The sequence below is a fragment of the Sycon ciliatum genome, chromosome 8, assembly GCF_964019385.1.
Source record: "Sycon ciliatum chromosome 8, ocSycCili1.1, whole genome shotgun sequence".
NCBI lineage: Eukaryota > Metazoa > Porifera > Calcarea > Leucosolenida > Sycettidae > Sycon > Sycon ciliatum.
The window spans coordinates 5,659,802-5,685,672 of NC_088650.1; the positions used below are offsets into that span (position 1 = coordinate 5,659,802).

At 47.8% G+C, this 25,871-nt stretch overlaps 1 protein-coding gene across 1 annotated transcript in view; it reads left to right on the forward strand.

The window, feature by feature from the left end:
• The first annotated feature begins 9,899 nt into the window (after positions 1-9,899).
• LOC135822927 (connector enhancer of kinase suppressor of ras 2-like) overlaps positions 9,900-25,871 on the forward strand; it is a 29,795-nt gene continuing 13,823 nt past the window's right edge. The window contains exons 1-12 of the mRNA XM_065335766.1: positions 9,900-10,261; positions 12,466-12,572; positions 12,760-12,819; positions 13,483-13,766; positions 14,726-14,813; positions 15,862-15,897; positions 16,367-16,492; positions 16,759-16,815; positions 17,402-17,470; positions 20,153-20,695; positions 21,070-21,197; positions 21,569-21,647. Coding sequence (XP_065191838.1) covers positions 10,213-10,261; positions 12,466-12,572; positions 12,760-12,819; positions 13,483-13,766; positions 14,726-14,813; positions 15,862-15,897; positions 16,367-16,492; positions 16,759-16,815; positions 17,402-17,470; positions 20,153-20,695; positions 21,070-21,197; positions 21,569-21,647 — 1,626 coding nt within the window. The 5' untranslated portion in view covers positions 9,900-10,212. The remainder of the gene's footprint in view (positions 10,262-12,465; positions 12,573-12,759; positions 12,820-13,482; positions 13,767-14,725; positions 14,814-15,861; positions 15,898-16,366; positions 16,493-16,758; positions 16,816-17,401; positions 17,471-20,152; positions 20,696-21,069; positions 21,198-21,568; positions 21,648-25,871) is intronic.

Consider the following 25,871-nt stretch of genomic DNA (forward strand, 5'->3'; position numbering starts at 1 on the left):
CAGCGCGTGGTTACCTACATCGGAACGTCTCCTCTGGTACCAGTTACTAGTGGCGTACCTCAAGGCACCATTCTGGGCCCTGTGCTCTTCAATTTATATGTGCGGAAGCTGCCGCTCACAGCTGATGCTCTTTCCTGCAAGCTGCCGATGTTCGCGGATGGCATGACGCTGTATGCCAGTAGAAGGTCGCCAAATGAAGCTGTCGACGCCATCAACAAGGTACTTTCAGTGCTTGCTCTAGATCTTGCGGACCTAGGGTTGTCAGTCAACTCTGCCAAAACTGTCGCCATGTTCATTTCCAAACTCCCCATGCACCTGTCTGTTCCTGTGATACTCAACGATCAGGTATTGACCCGCGTTACCAGCACCCGAATCCTGGGAGTCATCATTGATGACCGCCTAACGTGGTCGCCTCACATTGACTTTGTAATTCGCAAGACATGTGCTAAGGTTGGCGCTCTTCGTCGGTCCTTTCGGGAATTGAGCAGGAAGGCCAGGAGGCAATTTATTGTATCAGTCATTCTACCTGATCTTTTGTACTGTTGTTCGTGTTTTGTAACGAAGCTGTCCCCTAAGGACCGCCAAAGGCTCTCTACTGTGTTCCGCCGTGCTGTGCGAGCTGCCTGTGGTGCTAAGTCACAGGACGACATCACGCCATTATTGACCACATTGGCGATTTATCCATTTGAACACTATATGATTCTCAACTTTGCCCAGTTTATTCATAGAAATCATGTCATCATCTCACTGCCTACCCTAACGGAATTATTTCCACCGATCACAACAGGCCTTAGAACTAGAAGCCACTCTAATGCTTCCATTGCCATATCTAAGCACCGGACAACTGATGGAGTAAATTCTTTTTTCTAATCGTGCCGCAATTTTCTTTAATACACTACCTGCCGAGTGGCGCAGACACCACCGTACCTCTACATTTGCAAACCAACTCAGGGATCTTTTTAAAGACCCAGTGGCGTTTAAGAAGTATTTTGACCTTCTTTTTGGAATCTGTTGAGTTTCTCGATGATCTTGATAGCTCTTGTACTAAGATTGAAGTTGACTTGGTGTTTGATTACTGTACTGCTTGATGTCTGAATTCCAATTTTTTTCTATTTTTTCTTTTCTTTTCCTTTCCTTTCCACTTATCCCGTTATCGGCCCTCTTAAGAGTTGTGTGTATCACTGTTGAGGCATCCGATGGTAAATAAAATAAATACTACTACTACTACTAAGTACATAGTACACAGCGATTGTAGATCAGGGAGTTGTACCCAGGGATGACCCCCCGGGCCCCGGGAATCGCAGACTCTACGATTCGCTCCTTGTGGTCGATGGTCGTAGAGTACTAGTAGATAAGAGAGTTGTATAGAGGGCCTATTTAAAAAAAAACGTGTTTCAACTGGAAATTCGTAATCGTTCCCTCCTTAGAAGGTGTGAGTATACATAGCTCGCTGAGCATCCCATTGCTTTGTAAGTTGCTAATCCCTTCCCACTTTGTGTACGTGCTCTTCATTTTCTTTTTTCTCTGCTTCCGTGGTTGGTCTCACCCTCTTCTCTACTAGTATTCAACTGGCTGTCTTGACATGCCACGAGGTGCAGAAATAAATAAATAAATGTATTATACACTGCACCTATGGCCTGACTAGTCTTCTTGCATACGAGGGCAACAGGGTGATTCCAGAAAAGGTTGGCATCAAGAAGGACACCAAGATGCCTGTCGTGATCTACATATTCTATGGGGTGGCGGAGAAATGGACATTTATGGGAGGGAGAGGGTAGTAGAGAGTAGTAGATAGTGGGGGAATTATCATTACCTTGGTCTTCCCGACGTTAGGTTTTAGCTTCCACAATGTCATCCACGAGGTGATATCCATGACGCCCGCTTGAAGGTCCAATGTAAGACCGGTAGGCATTGGCGGATAATGCTCGAAAAGGTAGCAGATTCTGCTCGAAAAGCAGTGAAATTGGCAGAACCATACAAACCTTATGGCGGGCAATTCCTCGAATTCTGCTCCATTTCTTTATCCACATACCAAACATGCATGAAACTTACCAGAAAAAGTACCGAATTCTGCCAATTTTTCTGCCGGCATTATCCTCATATGCCTAGAGACGGGGAACAGAGGGACTACTGCGCAGCATACTAATGCCATCTGCAAACCTAGACACGCCAGGGTTGAGGACAGGGAGGTCGTTGACAAAGGCCAGGAACAGTAGCGGTCCTAGGGTGGACCCTTGCGGTACATCAGAACAAACAAGGAGAGAATCAGAGAGGACTGGACCAAGCTTTACTATTGTTGTAATAGGAGGCAAGCCACGACTGCAAGCGTCCGGTGACCCCATAAGCATGCATCTGGGCTACTAACACCACAACCCCGCTCTGCATCGTCGAACAACACAAGCATCTTGGCGTTACTGTTGACCAACACTTAACATGGAAATCCCAGATTGAAAATGTAGACAGTCGTGCTAGCTCAGTAATGGGATTTCTCTCCTCACACATCACCCACCTTCACGCCGACTGTCGCCACGTTATTTACACCTCTTATATTCTGTCTATTTTGATTGTATGTATGTATGTATGTATGTATGTATGTATAACTCATAATCACAAGGTGATCGTAGAGGCATCAATCAGCGAGAGAATTGTGAATGATGTCTCTGAATCCAACTCTATCGTGTGCTGCATGAGAGAGAGAGCATGCAAGGGAAGACTCGTCCAACTTTTGATGTTAGAAATCCATCTCTTTAATTATTGCTGCATAAATTGGGCTTGCATTTCTACAACACTGTTGGCTCGACTCGAAGTTATGCATGGGCGTCTTCTGAAGATATTATTTCGGCTTCCTCGCCTGACTCCAAGCACAGATTCATACCGCCTTGCTTCTATCGGCAGTTCTACTGTAACTTGGGCATACTTGCCCTTTCGAGCAACACCTTCGCACACGAATGTGCCGCTAGCGCTCTCGGTTCGCGTGCGATTTTTGTCTCGTCAGACAATTCATAAAATTAACTTAAGCTGGTCATTGCTCCTCCTCATGCTCCCTACCGCCTAAGCTGGTTTGTTCAATCTCAAGAAATGCGCAACAAAAACTCTCTCCGCTTCCCTATTGCGCGATCTGCCTCTATGCAAACATTTCCTCTGCTCCTTGCTTACCGCCACTGGTCTCACCTACCACAAGATCTAAAATCCCGCCGCAATGTTACAAGACATTCATACAGCTACTGCAGAATGCAATATACATGTACTAGTTGATATCCAGCTCAGCCCTAGCTCCCCCCCCACGCTTCCTTTACATTTCAGTTCCCCTTTCATTCTTCTTACTTTCTTCCCTCTATTATCGCTATGTCTGGCTATCGCTATGTCTGGATATCGCCCACATCACCTTTTCATTGGCTAGTGCCACGTCATTGTGAATAAAAATAAATAAATAAAAAATAGATAAATCGCCGATGCCAAAATCAAACCGTTTGCTAGGTCCAAGAAAGGTAGGTCAATGTAATGCCGGTGGTCTCGGAGGCTGCACAGTCTCTGAAAAAGGTTGGTTACGACAGTAGATGTAGGGAGGTAGAGTCACCATGGCCGAACCCAGAATACACACCATGGTGGAGCAGTGGTGCCAGATGATGGTTCAGCCGACCATAGCCGGCTCTCTCAAGTATCTTGGAGCAGTGTTCAGCAGAGAGATAGGGCGATAGTTACCAGGATCATGTCTGCTGCCCTTGTTCTTGTATATGTGTATGGGCACAAAGTCACAACCACAGTAGATAGTGTACTTCAAGTATTAGTGACTGGTACAGTCTGGTAGTCCGCAAAACTCCGCGTACATGACTACATGTACATGATGTGGTATACAGTAAAAAAAAAAAAAAATGCATGTTAACGAAGTCATGGCCCCTGGATTTTAGGCTTTTTAGCAGCCATCACCATGATGACTGTACATGATGCATGTTAACGAAGTCATGACCCCTGGATTTTAGGCTTTTTAGCAGCCATCACCATGATGACTGTACATGATGCCTGTTAACGAAGTCATGACCCCTGGATTTTAGGCTTTTTAGCAGCCATCACCATGCTGACTGTGGAGGCTATGGATATTGCTCTAATAATTGAAAAGAGGTATAGCTGATGTTCCGTCATGATGGAAGGAGAGGTGGAGCTACGGGAGAGATCCGCTGATTATTCGCAGGATGAGGTTCACATCGGTTGGACGAGTATGACGATTACGAAGACAGTTGAACATGATAATTTAATTTGGCAATGTAAATTATCGTTTTACAAAAGAAGTCAACTAATGCTTGGTATATAAATGGAATAGAAGTAATGTTTTCTCTTTTCCATGTTGATCTCTAGCATGCATGGACACCTTGGTATGGGGATACTCATCTATTTTGTTGTACTTATGGCCACTTGCTAGTACGAAAAAGGCACAATTTCCCGAGCTTTGAGGCTCCATAAGTACAACAAAGTGAATATGTATCCCCGCGTGCTAAAGCATAATATGAGGATTTTGAGAGCATAATGCGAGAATCCATGAAAGCAAAATTCCATGATTTTGCGAGCATAATCCCCCGGAGCCTAGGAGCTACAAGATGGAAATACATGTACATGTAGTTCTCAACTCTTAGAGGGAGTCTGTGGCCCAAAGCCACGGCTTCGGCGAAGATGGTAGTGGACGTTCGTGTTGAAGGATTGTAGGCCCTTACTACTGGGAGATGGTGGTTTGGTGAAGAGGCAGGATGGCAGCGCGTTCCAGGTGTTGATGATGTTGTATGGAAATGCGCGTCTTAGGTAGCAAGTTAGGAGCGCCTGGAGGGAGAACATTTTTCAGTTGGTAGGGGTGTGAACCAGACTGTTGGCATTGTCTCCGGGTTAAACTTACAGGTGCGGCATGGCGGACAAGGAGAGTGGGGGGGGGGGGGGCATGGATCTCAGCAGAGGAGGACCTGGTTGGCCATGATTCTACAATCATCGGTTGGGGGGGGGGGGGGGGGAGGGGAGGGGTCGAGTCTCTCATGCCTTTTCATGTCGTAAATCTTCAACTGATAACTAATACTTGTCCCATAGATCTACTTCCCGATTGCCGTGCTTGTGACATTTTTTCCCCCTGCTGCCGTGCTCATATTAGTTATCCAACTTATCTTCTTCTTTGTTCTGTTTGTCCGCTTATTTTTTATATATTTTTCTTTTCTCTTATTATCAGTGGGACCATTGTCATTAGGTTTAGGCCTGTTTTGGAACTACACTCTAAATAAAGTGAGTGCATAGCGCCTACGGCAGGAGTTGAGATTTGCAAAGGGCTACGACCTCCCACTCGACTCCGAGTCCCACTGCAACTGGGTGACTGCGCCCTACTAGATGGGGATTTGTATGCAAAATGTCACTAATAAAAGCGCCATGCCGTTCGCACGGATGACCGGCCCATATGTTGTAGTCTTTTGGACGCTGAGTCGACTGATTTTGGTCCGAAAGTCGCGAAAAGGCTGCGATGCAGCGTAGCCATTGGCGGACTATGCTCGGCCAATCGTCAAATTATGCTTTTGATTATGCTACAATTATGCCAACAAATATGCTGAATTATGCTCGGTTCCACTATGTATTTACGCTGTACATAGAGGATTGAGAAACCACGCATACACACATGGCCATGCCCTGAGCATAATTTTTATCTAAACCGAAAGATTATGCCGACCTTACACGTTGGAGTCCGTATATTATGCCGGAGCAATTTTTTTTCACGAAATCCCAAGATTATGCCAAATAATTATTATGCCGGTATAATCCGCCAAGGGCTAGCTATGACAAGAAGTCGTAGCTGGGGTATTTTAAAAAAAACTTGCTTTCTGACAAAGCTGTATTATGCCCCTAAGCATAATTTTTGTCTAAACCGAAAGATTATGCCGACCTTACACGTTGGAATCCGTATATTATGCCGGAGCATATTTTTTTTTACACAATTCCAAGATTATGCCAAATATTATGCCGGCATAATCATAATCCGCCAAAGGCTAATTTTTTCTTCTTCTACAAAATCCACATATCTCCAGACACTGGGGTGAACGATGGAGTGTGGTGGTGGGGCCCATTAAGCTCCGCCGACCAGAGGTCTCGGCGTCATAGCTCCATGGCCGTACCAAAGGGAGGTTGGGGAGGGAGGATTAAATTGAAAAAGAAAACAGAAGAAAGGAAATGGAAAGATTGTATTGCTCAGTGAGCAAAAGAATAAGTTGAGTATTGATGTGAACGCTGTTAGACCTTTAAATTCAAGAGGAGACTGTCTGTGAGGAGAGATTACATGTATGTCCAAGCAAGGTAGGACACTGTGCCCTCTTACTCGCGTATGCTATGAGTGGCCCAGTGCCAGTTCGTTCTGAGGAGGTGGTGATAAGCTGCTGTCTTGAACTTTTGGATGTTCTTTGGGTGAAATGGGTGGGGAATGATAGAGGAAGGCAGCTGGTTCCAAATTGGGATGACGGAGTGGGGAAAGGCTCGGCTCACATTAGTGAAATGCCTTGCGCAAGGATCCCCAGTGGCCCCCATGACCGGAACGGTATCCAGTGTTTCCAGTGCCCAGATGTAGCCACAGTATTGAAACTGCTTTGCAGGATTAATCCTCGGAAGGCAACGGGGAGTGATGGCATACCAGGGCTGCTCCTGAAGAGCTGTGCCGATCTTCTTGCACCCTCCCTCTGTGTGAAATATTTAGTGTCTCGTTATTTACAGGCGTCGTCCCCTCAGCTTTCAAGACGGCATTGGTGAGACCACTGTACAAATCTGGCGATCCCTCAATACCAACCAACTACCGTCCGGTGTCCCTTCTACCGATTGTGTCTAAGTTGCTGGAGAAGTTGGTTCAGCGACAACTGGCAGACTTGATTCAGGCGAATAATGTGCTGCCCGTCACACAGTATGCCTTTAGAGCCAGGCACTCCACCAAACAGGCCCTTGTAGTACTCACAGATGGTCTGCTTGCTGCTAAGGATCAGAAGCTCCACACGGGTGCATGCTTTCTGGACATGTCGAAAGCTTTCGACAAAGTGCGTCACCATGTCCTGATACAGGATCTGTTTGAGGTTGGCGTAACTGGCAGGGCATTGTCATGGATTGCCAGCTATCTCAGCATCCAACAGCAGTATGTCCGATTTGGCACCCTCCAAAGTGGCATGAAGCCGTGTACATGTGGTGTTCCATAGGGCTCTGTGCTTGGCCCCCTGCTGTTCAGTGTCTATACCCGGGATGTCCCATCGGTTGTAAAGCTAGCAAAGTCAATCCAATTTGCTGACGACATTGAGGTTCAATTCAGTCACACGTCAACGGATGTCATCTCAGCTAATCTCTCCACAGCAGTCACAAAGCTCAGTGACTGGCTACGTCAACGTGGCCTCATTCTCAATGAGACAAAGAGTCATCTCCTAGCAGTGTATGCCGGACGCAAACAGCCAACACCACTGATCAAAGTCACCTGCGACAGAACACCCCTCCCAGAAGCCTCCTCAGTCAAGTATCTCGGAGTGACCGTGGACAGCACTTTAACATTCAAGGAGCACATTGACAAAGTGGCAGCCAAGATGGCTCAGAAAATCGGAGCACTCTGGCGCGCACGCCGCGGCCTCAGTGAAGCTGCAAGGGCACGGTACCGGTACGTGACATCCGTAGTACTGCCAGACGCCCTATACGCCTCGCCCTCTTTCAGTGGCTCACTGTCGAGTGCTGAGACCAGGAGGCTGCAGGTTCTGCTAAATCGAGCAGTCCGCACTGTCTACGGTGTGCCCACGCGACACTCAGCTGAACCTTTGCTGACCCGCCTGGGAGTTTTCCAGGTGTCAGAGCACTTCCACCAGAACACCTTAGCTCTTGTGTGGAAGAGCCTACTCGGTGAGACATCGCAGTCCGTCACAGAACTAATGACTCCACAAATGACCAGAGAAACCCGCCTTCAGCAGCAGGACGGACTCAGTCTTCCAGTTGCAAGAACAAACGCTGGCAAGTCGAGGTACGCCTTCAACGCTACAGGTAAATGGAACAGATTACCTGGAGACGTCGGCTCCAGCACAACGCTGGAGACCTTCAAAGCTGCAGCAGTACCCTACGCAATTGCTCGTTGACTACATGCAACAGTAGCAAATGCCATGTTTGACAATGGATCCGATTTCCAGCTGACTATCATTTCCAGTCATACACACTTTTTTCTTTCCTTTTTTTTCTCGATCTTCGCTACGCGTACCTTGTCATTGGGAAGAAATTCCCGTTTGGATTTTGCGAAGTAAAACAAAGTTCAAAAAAAGAAAAAGAAAAAAAAAGGCTCCAAGTCTCTGCGTTGCTCGGACTACAACAGTTCGGATATGTTTTTCGATTTTGACAGCATGTTACAAGGCGAGGACACGTAGTGCTCCTGACTACAACCATAACCCGGTTGGCAGAGTCCCGGTCTTGCGACCATCTGAACCGGGAAAACCCAGGTTCGGACCCTCGTTATACGTTACTCTATGGGTTGGTAGGATTTTTATAATTTTCGTTTTTTTGTGTTGTAGAAGTCGTCGTGTTGCCGCCGTAGTATTGTTCACGTTGCTGCCGCTGGCCTCGGTCACACTACGACTCGTACGGCAGTTTGAAGCTGGACGCAGCGTCAAGCCGCAGCACTTGACGGAGACGTGGGGTCACACAGTGTTTTGTTTTTTTTTGCAGCACATGACTGCCGCGGCTTGACGCATTTGTCTACGTCACAAAACCACAAGGAAAACTCAATGACGACACGGATTCCCACGGAAACCGGCCTTTTGCTTATTATACAAAAAAATTGTCGGACAAAGTTTTCGAATTTTTCATTGATTTTGATTACAAGAAGACGAAAGGTACTAGGTCCACGCGTGCACGATCGTTGTTGTTTCTTTCCGAATTTGAAGCCATTTTCAGTTGTAGTGTCATTGATCAGGCAAGAAAAGTCCGCATCGCAGCTGTGTTTCTCCTGACTTGGTCATACTGGTTGTCCTTTTTGGGGCTCTTGACGGCAACACAACACTCACAAGTCAACAGGCTCCAGTTGGCCGATAACCCACTCGAACAACTGGTCCTTTCTCGACATCATTTTCTTCTCAGAAAACGCCTCGCTCTTCCGCCAGGTTCGGAGCAGAGCAACCTCGGCCTCGTAGGTCCACGGACTCATCTCGAACAAAAAGAGGGAACAAAACAAACCTTGAACAGACGAATATCGAATGACTGCTCAACTCAAGCAAAGTGTCTTGAAACTAATTTTACTTGAAAGACACTGTTTTTCCGCCAAGCGTCACTCCCATCAGCGGCAACGCAGCATTTCCCCACGTCAGACGCAGCAGCGTCTGACGCAGCGTCTGACGCTCAAACTTCCCGCGTTGCGTCAGTTGCCATGGAAAAGCTCATGATTCTGACGCTGACGCAGCATTTTTGCCGTAGACCGAGGCCTTCGTCCCAATCGAATGGTTGAACAAGCGGTCACGTGCTCCTGGGTGCCCAAATCACCTGGTCAGTGTGGTCACCGGCTACAACTAAAAGCACCGGTACAAGCAAGAGAACTCTTGATTTGTAGTGACCTGGTGACCATGGTGACCTGGTGGCGAGTGTCAAGAGTCCATATTCCCCGGGGGATTATGGACTCTTGGTAGTGTGTGGAGAGGCTGGAGATCGTACGAGTACCGTGTAGATCTACGACTAGACTACGAGCCAGTGCATGCAGTGAGTCAGTACTGCAGTGTCAGCATGGTCAGTAACCCACATAACACAGGTGTGAAGTGTGTGAACCCGGTCACCCGGTGAGCTGTACTACATGATTGTAGTCGATCTACCTCCATGCAGATCCAGGCCATAATCAAGATTTGACATGCCAAAGTCGAGCCTGAGCTCTCAACATTACTTGAAAGCTGAGCTGAGTGAGAGCGAGAGCGTGACATTCTAATAATTCTGTCTCATTGCAGCAGATCAGTTTAGAGAATAGAGTACTCTGTACTTGCTGCTCTGTTTCCTCTAATGTTTCTTTCTATTAAAAAGCACACTGACCTTTTGCTGAGAGTCAGTACCCCTTTGCGATAATAGTAATAATTCAGATTGCGCCGGGGGCTGTACGAGGAGCAATTTCAGATTTTTTAGTAAACGTCTCTTCTCGTCGTTGGTCAACCACCTTAGCTGAATATTATTACTGACATTAGTGACCTGGCTTCCAGCTACGCAGCCTAGGAGGCGATGTTGGTCTCCAAGTGGACTGCAACACAAGTCGTAGAATGGCTCAGAGGTGAGATCGTACAGTGTGCCTTATGGTGGCGTAAAATTGGTAGATAAGTTTTGTTGTGTTTTGTGTTGCTCGGTGCACCGGTGGGGATTGTCTGAAGACCATGGCAATGGGCCAGTGGTGCCACATGTGGCAAAGCAGATGAATGACATTATCCGGGGAATCCCTTGGAAGTAACAGTTGGAACCCATCATCTGGTACCTCACCAGAAATTTTATTTGCCACCAGTGGAAAATCTACACTGCTATAATGTTTGTGTAGTGTTGGTGTTATCCTTTCTTCATCTTGTTTGTTGTCAAAGTGCTCGTGCTTTGCCGATATCACGACACGTACATGTGTGTTTTTGCAAGCACTCGTGGGATATGGTAGATCACTCGTGGCATTGAAGTACGGTGGACGCCTTACCGTAGATTTCTTCTCGTACATGTGTAGGCGATGTTGCGATTTCGGACTTGTTCCCAACTAATTACTTTCCACCTGCGAGCGAGAGAACACTCTGCCTCTCTCCATCCAGTACGAATGTGTGCTTGTAGATCTGTGTATTGCAACTGACCGGCATACTCAAGCGATAACCGGTTTCAAAACGTAAAACATGTTCGTGGCTGTCAGTGTGGCCCGTGTGTCCTCATCACCCATGATGGCATGAACTACCAAGCTCAGGACTGAGTAATGACTGCTTGATGAACAGTCCAAATATGCACCCATCGTCACATGCACAGAAGTCGGTAAAGTCTCCAATAGACTGCTGATTTTCATTGGTGAATGAGCAACACTCGAAACAGAGAAAGCAGGTGAAGCCTTCTGGCAGAAGGCCACAGATTGAGTGGCACTAGCATGAGCCATGACCCTGTGGGAGCGGGGGGGGGAGGGGGGGGGGGGCAGTATACTGTAAAACGGGTACTAGTAACTATTGCGACGTAAAAATGTTTGCGAATTTTGCGAGAGGCCCCGAATCGCAAACTTTAGACAACGCAAACTCGCGCCATGTTAAGTTCAGTGCAAGGACTGACTCGACTGTGTCGTACAATGTATGTTGTACATATGTATTCAATCGCAAACATTAAACAGCGCAAACCAGTCTCAATTTGTAAAGCGAAAACATTTATTGTCGCAAACGTTACCCGTTTTACAGTAGGTTATTTCTACAAAATCCACGTATCTCCAGACACTGGGGTGAATAATGGAGTGTGGTGGTGAGGCCCATCAAGCTCAGCCGACCAGAGGTCTCGTATAGTAAGCGAGCATGGGCATGCTGCGGACTTCTTTGAGTGCAGGCTTCACATTGCCTTTTGGGTGAAAGTGGCAGTGACTGTTTCGGGCAGTTGAGTCGCAATCAGCTGCTGAAATCTGCCTGTTGTAGTTGGATGCAACCAACTTGCCTTGTTCAGCATAGTATACAGTAGTGGTTTTGGAAATCACTACAAAGTCTGATTGCATGCGTTTTGGTGTGTTCACGGTAGATCTACACAGTGCACTTCTACATGCTCTGTGTTTGTATGCACACGCTCCACCCGTTTAAGACACGTGCCAGCATGTTAAGGGTATAATGGAAGACGAGGCAATAAATGAAGAGTTGTGTGGCTTGTGTACACTCCGGAAAATACTGCGCATAAAGAACAAGTGCCTAGGCTAGCGTCTACAGCTTCCCCGTGTTTAGGGTCCAGGTTTCTATGCGGCGATGAGCATGTCTGTGTTGTGAAACACACGCAGAAAATGCATACATATCTGCAGGACATCACTTCATTAATTTTGGGAGCAGGTCGTCAGAAGATGGCCAAGTTTGAAATGCAAATATCTCAGTACACATTCCACATGATTTCTTTGCGTGAAGGTGGAGCAGAATAAACACAACACGCGACTACTCGGCTCTTCGTGTTGCGTTTCCGTCTCGTAAAGCGGAGCATCTGCAATGCAACTTGACAGCCTGGTGGCTTCTGGTACCTTTCTGACTTCTACCTGGTGTTAAACTCTATGCGTAGCTCTGTAGATGTGTACTGGTTTTTGGTGTAGGGAAATGGTGTGCCATCTCCGCGTTGTATATCTTCAAGTTCGACAGAGCTCTTGCTTCAACAGTTGTGGGAGTTCTGATTGCCTCTCTTGCGTCGCTAACGTTCTTCATTTCTTACTGGTCTTGTCAACTGCTGTCGTGAATCGTTGTGCAATATGTTCTGGTACTCGTGTTTTGGGTTTCTGTCTCTTGTTGCCAGGTCTTTCATTCCCGATCTCCCCGGCCTTATGTTCAGCTGTCATTGAAGCAGATATCAATGGTGCTAGTCTTCTCAAGCTGGACCACTCGAAACTTATCGATCTAAAAGTGAGTATAGGCGGTAAGCCGTGCAAACTTTGCAAATCCTGGGTCGAACGCACATAGTTTCGGGTCCTAGGATATCGTGATTTCACTTTGATCATTCCGTACTTTGTTTCGAAGCTGGTATTTGACGTTGGATGTGTTCGATTGTTATTTGACAATCTAACACAACTTTGCTGTGTGCTTTATCTAGGTGACGTCATTGGGTCATCGCGATGTCATTCTTTCTGGCATAAAGCGGCTGTCCTGTGCGGTAGGTAACATCGAAGTGTTTGTACTTTCTCTTCTCTCCTAGACTTGTGTTTGGGCTTGAATGTCAGGTGGATAATTTAAAAGGCTGTGTGTGCATGCCAGAGTATGTGATGTGGTTTGTGTGTGGAAAAAAGAAAAAATAGGGATCCACTGGCCAGAAAAAGCCGCTTCAATCAGCTCTGTGTTGTAGACCAGGCTAAAATTAGTGGCGGTCAATTCATCAGCCTGGCAAGCTGTTGCATAGTGTAATCCCAGCACGAGCTGCTATGTCTAACTTAGCTGTTTGCTATCATCGCTTCCGCGATGGGCATGTCTGAGTCTGAGTGTGTTCCGCGTGTTCTCACTTGCGTTTGTCATTGATGTCAAAAGTACAATCGTGGATTTGGTCTTTTTCTTGTTAATGGCAAGTATAGTCAGGAACTCCTGATGGCTGTTTTATCATGCATGTACTTGGCATAAGCAGTAATAAGCAGTGTGTCAAGTGAAGCAGTATAAGCCCATTGCGCAATGACGTAATTTGTACCATACTCACCCCACACAGCCACCTGGGTGTTGTCGTGTGGGGTATTGAACAGTGCATTGCTGATCCCAGCGTATTACTCATGCCTCCTGTATTCGGCAATGCGCAATGGGCTCATTCTGTGTTTTCTTGTGCTTTGCTCAGCTGTCTGACCACCACAGCGAACGCTGTATCGCGCTGGCTAACGATGTCATCATGTACAGCCATCGCGTCCAGCGGTACCTCAGCTCAACGTACTCTATCCCCGTGCCGCGAGATCGACCGAGCCAGCCTGACTCCGCCACTTCTGCATCTTCGCCGGGGCTGCAGACCGAGAGCAGTGACACCGGAAAAGTACGCTCCTCGTCAGATTTAGATCAGGAGTCGACTTGCACCCGTGTTAGTGATCTCCTCTACACTTCCCGTCGTCTGGCTCTCTGGTTAGACAGGTAAATGAATAATATACTTTCAAAATATGTGTGTGATCTCTTTGTGCACTTGTCCTCTGTTAGTACATGTACATGCCTGCTGTTTTGTAAGTCTGAGTAAGACCTCGTAAGCTCTGTAAATTTGCAGAACGTGCCTCAACCGAACATGCTTTCTATCTTTCTCTCTCCCTCCATCTATCTATTTCTTAATTTTCTATCATCTATTTCTGCCTCTCTGTCTCTCTTTTTCTCTCTTTGTCTCTCTCTGTCTCTCTGTCTGTCTGTCTGTCTGTCTTTCTCTCTGTCTGTCTCTGTCTGTCTCTGTCTCTGTCTCTCTCTCTCTCTCTCTCTCTCTCTCTCTCTCTCTCTCTCTCTCTCTCTCTCTCTCTCTCTCTCTCTCTCTCTCTCTCTCTCTCTCTCTCTCTCTCTCTCTCTCTCTCTCTCTCTCTCTCTCTCACACACGCACGCACGCACACACACACACACACACACACACACACACACACACACACACACACACACCTCAGACCTCAGACATGCCCATCGCGGAAGCGATGATAGCGAACAGCTACGTTAGACATAGCAACTTGTGCTGGGATTACACCATTCAACAACTTGCAAGGCTGATGAATTGACCGCCACTATTTTCTAGCCTGGTATCCACCACACAGCTGATTGAAGTGGCTTTTTCTGGCCAGTGATTCATTTTTCATTTTTTTTTTTTTTTTTTTACACACGCACACCACACCACATACTCCGGCATACACTGGCTGTTGGTAACCACCCAGGAGAATGAAAGAAGAGCTAGGAGAATGAGAAAGAGGAGAAAGACGTGTGTGACCATAATCGTCGGGAATCGAACCCGCAACCTATCGATTGGAAATCGCTGCACATACCACACACACACACACACACACACACACACACACACACACATAAACACACACTCTTATTACTGTTTCTGGTATTGTTTCTCACAGAAACCCCACCCAGGAGTATGCGGCAGATTACAGTGACTTCAGAGATTTACTTCTTCGATACGCCCTTTTCATTGCGTGTAAATTTTCGGTAAGATCTTGACTTAGTGTGCAAGTGGCATATCCGATCAGCCAGAAAGAATGTGGCTCCAGTGAAGGTCTATCACCTATTCTCTCTCTCTCTCTCTCTCTCTCTCTCTCTCTCTCTCTCTCTCTCTCTCTCTCTCTCTCTCTCTCTCTCTCTCTCTCTCTCTCTCTCTCTCTCTCTCTCTCTCTCTCTCTCTCTCTCTCTCTCTCTCTCTCTCTCTCTCTCTCTCTCTCTCTCTCTCTCTCTCTCTCTCTCTCTCTCTCTCTCTCTCTCTCTCTCTCTCTCTCTCTCTCTCTCTCTCTCTCTCTCTCTCTCTCTCTCTCTCTCTCTCTCTCTCTCTCTCTCTCTCTCTCTCTCTCTCTCTCAGAGAGGCACACGCACGCACACACACACACACACACACACACACACACACACACACACACACACACACACACACACACACACACACACACACACACACACACACACACACACACACACAAATAGGAATAGCAGTTAAAAAAAAGCGGGGGGGGGGGGGGGGTATCCAGTTGTAGCCAAGGTCTAGTCCCTGTCACAAGACTCTCGCACTGAAATACCCCGGTGTGCTTTTGGACTTTGTTCCGAATAAGGTTCTGCGCTCCAGAAATTAAACTCAGGTAGAAGCTGCTATCCGTATCCCGTAAAGAAATGGATGGCTGCATTCAATTCATCCATAACTGGCACCATGTCTTTTTGGTGTGTTGCACATACAAGTATAGGAGTGGCTTTACATCTTTGTCATGGTGTGACGTAGACATTCTTGAAATGGAGTAACTTTTGCATGCAAACCTGACCCTGTTTGCTGACAATTATAATCGAGTAATTATAATCGAGTAATCAACCGTTTAGACCAAGATATAATCGATTGGTGAAATCCACGATCGATTCAGTCCTGATAGAAACTATTTACTGCAATCATACCTGTACGCGTGGTGTATGGCCCTGTCTGCAGTTGCTGTGTGTGTTAACTGCTGTCTAAGCATTGTGCTGTGTTTTCATGTGTGTGTGTGTGTTACCGTTGCTTTAGGCGCTGGACTCGGATTTTGAAGCTGTAATGGAGAAGGTAAGTAGCAGTTTGCCATCTAGCTGTGGTGCTACTTGAACGTGGCACTCGCCATTCCTGTTCTCTAGACCGGTTTGTTCTATAGTGAAGTATCATGTAATGCAACCTGTTGATACTACGACTGTGTCAGTGGTCGTGCATGGACATACAGTGCTGCGCAATGAAATCCGGTTGCGCGAGTCAAGTTTGCGCCTTGCACCATTTTGCAGCCCAAGCGTGCGCAGGTCTAGGGCTGCACAACGCCCGGCGCGTACTTAAGTGATGCGACTGGATTTCATCGAGCAGCACTGTGCAAGTATTTGTTTTTCTCTTTGTAATATGGAAAAATGTGGGCACACCTTATGCGATCGAGTCCACCAACTAAACCAGATTTTGAACAGTCAGACATGCACAATCTAGCACGAAGAGTTGCAATTTTTTCCTTGGCTTACCATCTGAGTTTTCTCTGTGTGTTTGTCTTACCTGGCAGTGTTCAGTAATGGGTGAATTGGCCAGCTCAGTCAAGCGGTGTCTGGCAGCCACATCGCTGGGTTACATTCGTCCCGTCCAGGTCAAGGCCACCCTGAGTCCCGCAAAGGGCGACTGTAAAGAATGGGTGAGTGCATTTTGTGTGTGTGTGTGTCTGTGTTTGTGTCTGTGTGTGTGTCTGTGTGTGTGTGTGTGTGTGTGTGTGTGTGTGTGTGTTGGTGCACGTGCTGCGCATGCATGCATGCATGCATGCATGCGTGTGTACATTTGTATGTTCGCCTTGAAGTTGCATGTGGACTGGGTTCTGGTATATCACGTTTTATTCCACACAGTCCTCAGACTTGATACTGGGGTACATGTAGCTTTACGATGTTGCCTATTCTCTCTGTTCAGGGATTCTCCGTCAAGTGCTGCTATGGCCTAGCGCTAATCAATTGCATCGTCAGTGATGTAAGTCACTCTGTGATTGACACTGTTTCCGAACACAGTGTCCTCCACCTTGTTTCATGCTGTCAATCTAACAATAAGAATGTCACTACTAGCAGCTGCATGCACGGGCATTTACAAGTATACAGAAGGGAGAGAGGGAATTTATAGTTACAAATCATGGTGTACTGGATACCTGAATATCGCCCAGAGCAGGGTGTACTGGATACCTGAATATCGCCCAGAGCATGAAACTCTGTCTTGTAACTATAAATTTCCTCTCCCTCTTCTGTGTGTACCGATTCCACCTCACTGTGTTGAGCACTGTTCGATCGGTGTGGGCAGTCACGTGATCCTCTCACCCTTTGCCTCTGTTGTCCACAGTCACGGCTTTCGACCGGGACTCTGTCCCGGGCACTGTAGCAAGTCTGTTGATAGTTGCATGATGGTATATGGCAGCGCTGTCAGGGCTGGATCAGTATCAAGTTTCATCTGATGATCGATTCAGTTCGTGAAAATCAAATTTACGAAACAGCAACTGCCCGTTCTTCTGTCTGTTGATAGTAGCATGATGTGTTGTCTGTGCTCGTTGTGTGCCTCTATCCATTAGACTCCGGCAGCAGAGTGTGACAACCTTAGAGCTAGGGATGAGGTAGCATCCGTCGATGGAGTTGTAGTGGTAAGGCCTGCGTGCACTTTATGATGACAAGAGATCAAGAGTTGTGCTGTCTGCTATTCTACTCTGCAGGTGATGAGGAGACATGGTGTCAGTAACTCGAGGCCAGTACATGTGCTGGATATCTATGCTACAGCAGTGCATGTGCAGTGCTGCTCAATGAAATCCAGTCGCGTCACTCAAGTACGCGCCGGGCGTTGGGCAGCCCTAGACCTAACACTGGGTTATGGAATGATGCAAGGCGCAAACTTGAGTGACGCGACTGGATTTCATTACGCAGCACTGTAGCTGTGAATGAATTCTGCCCCCATCCACGGTGCACAGCGCACGGCAGCATAGCGCTGCACCCCTATATCTACAATACGTAGTACATGTACATTGTTGAGTTCGAAACAGGACGACTGACGACATATCCAGACATTACAACGGGAACAGGTTAGTGGGGGAACGACATTTATTATAGACGACGAGACAAGAGACCAAGACGAACGAAACGACTACATTGAAGAGTGAGAAAAGAGAGAGCGAGAGATCAAGTCTGAACGGCAAGATAAAGGGCCTGGGTAGCTATGGCAAATATGGGCGGGCAAGTAGCTACCCAGGCCAACGGAACAAAAGGAGACAAAAGGTGCGTACGCAAGTGCATGCAGGCCAGCTAGAAAAGGTACGGGAGGAGGTAACATACCACCCCTCCATGAAAAAAATCCCGCGTCCTCGCGGAGAGAAAAAAAAGAGAGAAAAAGATTTTAAAAAAAATGACTGATGGAGAAAACACACACACACAACACCGCACGGGCCTCACAAAAGTGTTTACTAAAAAATGCACTACAGATCATTACAACCGTCAACGTTCCTGTACTACTCATACTATAGTGTGTACATTGCCAATAACAACGGGCCCAAACGCCCCTTCAAAACATGGCACAAAAAATAACTATTGGAGTTCGACGAGGGACTTGAATTGTATTCTGATGACTAGTATTTTGCACGGCTAATAGAGCCTAGTTACACTTTAAATTATACGACATAAATAAGAGAGCGTGGCTCACCATGATCGGACCCCTAATATTAATGAAGGACACCCGCGCGCACACACACTACAAAAAAATTCACGAAAATAAATTTGACGAAGAAGGAACGCATACAAAAAAAAAGAAAGAGAGAAAGGTAGCTGCTGACCTGCATGGCTGCGCGCACACACACTACAAAAAAATTCACGAAAATAAATTTGACGAAGAAGGAACGCATACAAAAAAAAAGAAAGAGAGAAAGGTAGCTGCTGACCTGCATGGCTTGAACGACACGAGGTTGATATAGACGAGACGAGGTTGGCGTAGGAGAGACGAGGTTGATAGAGACGAGACGAGGTTGGCGTAGGAGAGACGAGACTGACATGGACGAGACGAGGTTGACATAGACGAGACGAATGGCGGTTGAGGACGGCTGGGCATGGGATGATCTCAGGGTCGTGGGTCGATCAATAATCGGGCGCCAATGTTGAGTTCGAAACAAGACGACTGACGACATATCCAGACATTACAACGGGAACAGGTTAGTGGGGGACCGACATTTATTATAGACGACGAGACAAGAGACCAAGACGAACGAAACGACTACATTGAAGAGTGAGAAAAGAGAGAGCGAGAGATCAAGTCTGAACGGCAAGATAAAGGGCCTGGGTAGCTATGGCAAATATGGGCGGGCAAGTAGCTACCCAGGCCAACGGAACAAAAGGAGACAAAAGGTGCGTACGCAAGTGCATGCAGGCCAGCTAGAAAAGGTACGGGAGGAGGTACCTAACAACATGAACAAATGCGGCACCGTGCCCGGGCCGTGTATATCCTGTAATGCTTGTCATTGCGTGTTTTATCACGTGGAGCAGTCGGATTGTGTGGCAGTGTGTTTGATTCAATCAATATACCGTAAAGTACCGTTGATCCGCCCCCTCTCTAATTCCCGCCCCCTGTCGATTTTCTACCTGTGAAGCGACTTCGGCGTATACAACGAAATACGATGTTGAACCGACGCATGCACTGCTGTACACAATACTTGCCAATCCAGGATGAAAATGTGCACAATCCAGCACATCGAATCCGAACTTCTACGTTGTTGTACATCGTACTGCACTTGACAGCCTTGATCTAATTCCCGCCCCCTGCGGAAAACCCAGCTGGGAAGCGACATGGCGGGGGGGGGGGGGGGGGGGATCAACGGTACTTTACGGTACAAGTGTTTAAAAGATTTCCCACCCCACGTTTCGGAGGAAACTGCCGAGAGTCGAAGCTGTAGTCAAAGGTGACCAGGAGGTCTGTTGACTTGTAACTCTATAGTTATTGTTATCCACCAGAAATACAGTGGAACTCTGATAATACGTACCCGCGTGGGCAGCAGGAAAGTGTACTTACTATCCAAGGTACTTCATACTTCAGTATGGGTCAATACACTCATGGTCCAGACAATGTTCGTACTAAGCAAGAGTATGTCTTATCAGAGTATGTACTAAGTGGGTTGCACTGTAAGTTAGCATAACTACTGTACTGATCATGTGCCGTGTGCCTACATACTAAGTGAGTTGCACTGTAGCATAACTACTGTGGTGTAATGTGCTGTGTGCCTACGTACTGAGTGAGTGGCACTATCGCATAACTTCTGTGTTATCATGTGCTGTGTGCCGTGCTGCTGCAGACCGGCTGGGCGTTTGAGAATATCACTCAGAAGCTGCGCGACATCGACAAGAGCAAGCCGCTGGAACTTGTGGTCTTGCGAGGCAATGTACAGGCGCCGTCAGCGGAGGAATCCTCGTCACAGCAGCAGGCCAGCAGCCTGTTCAAGCTCGTTCCCGAGAGCCTGAGTGTCGGTGGCCCGTCCGCCGCGAGCGGCCGAGGTGGAGATCAACCGGTCGCAAACACACCCGTTACTAGCGCCGCACCCTCCAGCTCTGCTTTGCCGACGGACGGTATTGTCAATGGTGATGGTGGTGACGGTGTGGCGCAGACTTCGGCACAGCGGACTCCACTGGAACTGGAGCGCAGTGACAGCAAGGCGCAGATGTGCGATGACGAGGGATCCAGTCCCGAAGTGAGCGGCGATGAGCAGGACGATGAAGATAGCGGTCGGGAGCGGCACAAGCACACCGACGTCAAGACTAACCGGATACTCAACGATAGCAGCCACTGCGTCAAACCCTGCAGTAGCGATGGTGCTGTGGCGCGCCAGCCTCGACACTCGGTGAGTAATTCTCTCCAGCGATATACTGGCTAGGTGTGTGTGTATGGGTGTGTGTGTGTGTGTGTGTGTGTGTGTGCGTGTGGGTGGGTGGGTGGGTGGGTGTCACACTGTGTGTGTGTGTCGGTGTGTGTGGGTGTCGGTGTCGGTGTGGGTGTGTGGGTGTGTGTGTGTGTGGGTGTGGGTGTGGGTGTGTGTGTGTGTGTGTGTGTGTGTGTGAAGGTCCAAAGGTGTGTGCGTGTACGTGCGTGCGTGCTCATGTGTGTACATTTAGCGCGGTGTGATGTATTGATTTCATCTAGGTTCGGTTTAGTACTGCAGTATTGCACGAACAAACTTTTTTATTGTTCGCTAATGTGCCGGTTTTTTGTGTATAGAAACTGCAAGGTCGCAAGAGTGAAAGCAGCGCGGTGAGCTCTTGCAGTGCGGACGGCATGAAAGCTGTCAACGGCAATGGTGATGGCATGCGAGGCACTCAGAGTTGTCACAGCACGCCGATCGACTCGTGAGTAACAGCGGCCCGTGTGTGCATGAGTGTCCGTGTGTGTGTGTTTGTGTGCATGATTATGTGCGTGTGTGTGTACATGTGTGTGCGTGCAAGCATTCATTTACGACATGTCTGTGTTTGTTTGCACATCTTAGGATTGGCATTATTTTAATGTTTTTTGGGGGGGGGGGGAGAATAGTTCTCCACCAATGAGTAAATAGTCCCTTGAAGCGGCATATGATGCCTCTGCTCTGCACATAATCAATACACCTAGTTTCACCACTGGCTGTTCGCTCACTTCGTTCCTGTGTGCATGCATGAATTCACTGCCTTGTCACTTGTGCGCTGGCTGAACTGGCTCTGTTCGTGTTGCTGTTGTTTGTCTTCAGGACGGAACCAAAAGCGCTGGAGTTTGGTTACCGGACGCAAATTGTTGGCGGGGTTGTAATGAGAATACCAGTAACCCAGGTACGCCATTGTTGTACTTGCCGCTGTCTGAGAGGCAATTTTGTCATTATGAATCCGGCCAAGATCACTCCTGCGGCTCAAACCGCGAACATTCATTGTTGTTCATAAGTTGATGGAATGGAGGGAATTGTTGTTCAGTGTTGTCTGAAGATTGGACGGATTGCAATCAAACTGAGAGGAACAGCGAACATATAGCCTCGTTTCTGACGAGATAAAGCGAGATCGATACGGCTTGCTGTCCGGAGATTGAGTAGCTTTATTCCATTGCCAACATGTGCCACTTGGCTCTACCCTCGTGGTATCAAACAGTTTGGCAAGTAATTAGCAACTCGCCTTGTGTGTCTCCGGTATAGGTGTAGTAGCTGGCCCTCGGAGACAATTACACGCACTCAAATAAAGCACTCACTTCATGGTTTTTCCGTATAATCGTAAGGACAGAATATTAGTTGCACACTCGGCAAGTAAAGATAAGAAGTGAAAGAGCACAAGAAAAGAACAATGCAAGAAAACAAAACACACGGCGAGCGGCAGCCATGTTTTCTGTCAGTGCCCAATGAGCACTGTACATTAACCGGTTACCGACAATATTGAGAACATTCTGGAATATTAGAATAAGCGGCCAATCACAGTTCGCCAAAGAGAGTCACATGGGTAAAGTGGAGAAATACAGGTTTTAGCTATACGCAACTCGTGAGTGACTCACGGAAAGATACAAAAACATGCAAGGAGAGAAAATGTAACTACAGTAAAGTAGCGCCAGAGCGCCCCACCATCTCGTCCTTTCGTGGTCGTATTGTGGAGGTGGTCTCCTGTCTGTAGGTCATACGACACGAACTTCGTACACATATTGCGAGTTGAGTTGTGCAGACAATCCGTACCTTCGAGCGGACACGAGCTCCTCACAAAGCCTGCTTAGTGTGACCGTAGTACACTAAGGTTCTCACACCGTACAAACTTCGTTGCACTCTGCCATACAATTTTCCTTTCCCTGGCTGTAAAATCAAGGTGGGGCGCTCTCGCGAGACAGGGCGCTCTGGCGGTACTTTACGGTACTGTCAATCCTGGGGTTTGAAGCTAGGAATCAGTGTCCGTTGTATCAAATAATGCAACTCCTACACTACTCCCTCCTACGAGAATAAAATCGTCCTCTATTTTCAAGTGTATACATCAACACAACACACACCCAAAAAAAATTCAGAGCAACACAGCAATACAGCAGAGATCAAATTAATTATGAAGAAAATAGGACACACATTCTCACACATGTGTCATGGCCAGTGATCTATCTAGTGGCACCAGGCCGTCGACCAATATAGTCGACATCAAGTAGCTCGCTTGTTTCAATTCTCACACCAGAGTGTAGAACAGCAACATTGGCACCAGCAGCAGGACGGTTTTGAGCCATCTTATTGCAAGAAGAATGCAATAGCACGAAAAGGGCAAGCAAAGCTTGGAGGAGAGGCTGTTTAGCTTCTTAGTTCTGACCCGAAGGTGGAATGAGTTCTTATTCCCCATTGGTCCTCTTTTATCTCACCCAGTTGGACTGCCTGGCGAGTCAGTGCTCTGCCATCCTGCCTTTCGGCTTTGCGGTGCGGCTTGCGCATCGCTGCGTACGCAATCTGAATGGTATGGCACTGACTGTTACCAGGCAGTGGTACAAGGTGTAATATTACATTTCCCAGTCCAAAGTTTGAACCCGAGTACGCTAAGTAGTTGTAATAAATCACACCTCACAGTCTTCAGTCTCACTAGGATATGATCCCCATAGTTCGACTGCTAGCTTCCTGACTCCCAAGTACCGGAGTTTATGTAGGCACGTGAGACGTGCACCCCCTTTAGACCAGCCAGTCTAATAGCAAAAGAACCCTTGTGCTCGTCGCACACAGAACACAAGTCAGTGAGTTTACCCGAAGGCCATCTATCAATAGAATATTACAGTGGGACAATCATTCTTGTGCCATTAGTACGGCTTCGGCGACGGCCAGTTTGGCTGCCTCCGCGATTTCGGCATCGGCCTCTGCCGTGAGGTTTTCTTGTGCAGCCTGGGCGGCGTTTCGAGCGGCGAGAGCGTCAGCAGTCGGCCGACTTGACGGCACGTAATGGGCAGCGGATGGCGCCCGGGAGCGTTTGGGCGGCGGGCCCTCTTCTATGGCTGACGCCCATTTTTTCAGTGCATTTAGGATGGAGGTCAACCCTCCAGCCAGCACTCGGAGCTTCTGAGCTTGAGGAAACCGGTTCAGAGCTTCGAGTGCGGCTGCACCCGCCTGCAACGCCAAAAACAGATCCTGCTGGTGACTCGCATGGCGAGGCAGCGCGCGGGTTGCGGAGTGTCCGTTAGTTGCCATTTCTGTTCAGAGGAGAACACACACAGTGGAAAGTGTTTTTTGCATTATCGCTTGACACGATCTCTACGACTGGACCAGTCAGCGATCGGACAGCGTATGGGCCAGTCCATGGGTTGTGTAACTTGCGGCTTTCGCCTGGCTTCACAGCGGTGTTAGCAGCCAAACATACTGTCCAGGTTGAAGAGGTGAACCATGGACACGTCGGTCATAATAGTCCTTCATCCGTCGATGGGCCACGGCGTCGGTCGCACGGGCATAAGTACTATGAAGGACAGACTCAATGCGCTGGACATACTCATGGGTCGAGACAGCTTGGTACTCAGGTGGCAAACCATAATTATACTATGTCTGCAGGCAAACGGAGCTCGCGCCCAAACATTAACCATGCAGGCGTTTCACTTGTGGACTTCTGGACCGCCGTCCGGTACGCTAGTAGACACAGAGGTGCATGCAGGTCCCAGGATTCAGGGTGGCCACTGGCATACAGTCTGAGCGTGGTGATCAGCGTGCGGTTCATGCGCTCGATTAAGCCATCACCAGCAGGGTGGTATGGTGTTGTCCGTGACTTCCGGACCTGAAGCAAGGAGCAAAGCTCAGAAAACAATGCAGACTCAAACTGAGCGCCCTGATCGGTGTGGATCCGGTCAGGGGCACCAAACCGAGAAATCCAGCCGTGTACAAATGCATGCGCAACAGTGCGACCTGTTATGTCTGGTATAGGATAGGCTTCCGGCCACCGAGTGAAGTAGTCTACACAGACGAGTAAATAGTGGTTGCGGGACTGAGTGAGGGGAAGGGGACCAACAAGATCCATAGCTACAAGGTCACCTGGACACCCACCCAACATCGGTACGAGCGGGGCGACAGGCTGGCGACTAGACTTGCCTGCAGCACACACAGTCTCTCCGGAGGCGTGGGTTCGAATCCCACCACTGCCACCAATGTAGTAGCTGGCCCTCGGAGACAATTACATGCACTCAAATAAAGCACTCACTTCGTGGTTTTACGAATAATCGTAAGGACAGAATATTAGTTGCACACTCGGCAAGTAAAGATAAGAAGTGAAAGAGCACAAGAAAAGAACAATGCAAGAAAACAAAACACACGGCGAGCGGCAGCCATGTTTTCTGTCAGTGACCAATGAGCACTGTACAATAACCGGTTACCGACAATATTGAGAACATTCTGGAATACCGTAAAAGCCCGTGTATAGTCCCCGAGCGTATAGAATAGGAGCCTCGATTTCCTGGGCGTATACAAGGGCACGGGCGTTATTTTGGAACCGGGCGTATACTTGGAATAGGGATAGCAGTAAGTATTGGGTATCAGTACCTGTACATGTGTTGGTGTTTCCGGCATACCTGGGCGTATACATGGGCATGAGCGCTATTTCGAAACAAAAGTGTTGACTTCCCCTGACTGGGCGTATACAGGGGCTTTTACGGTATTAGAATAAGCGGCCAATCACAGTTCGCCAAAGAGAGTCACATGGGTAAAGTGGAGAAATACGAGTTTTAGCTATACGCAACTCGTGAGTGACTCACGGAAAGATACAAAAACATGCAAGGAGGGAAAAATGTAACTACTGTCAATCCTGGGGTTTGAACCTAGGAATCAGTGTCCGGTCGATCAAATACCCTATTTCCCCGTAAGTTAGTACGTACTAACTTTCGAACTTAGCAGCCACATGAGTACTAACTTTCGGGGGTGGTACTATCTTTCGGGGAGTACTTTTTTATCGGGGGTAAATGACACACAGTGGGAAGCCTGCGCAACTCTAGTGTCCGTGCATATGATGTATGTACTGTACGGTGTCTGTACATGTAGGACGGGTACGAACTTACTATCTTTCGGGGGGGGAACTGTCTTTCGGGGTGAT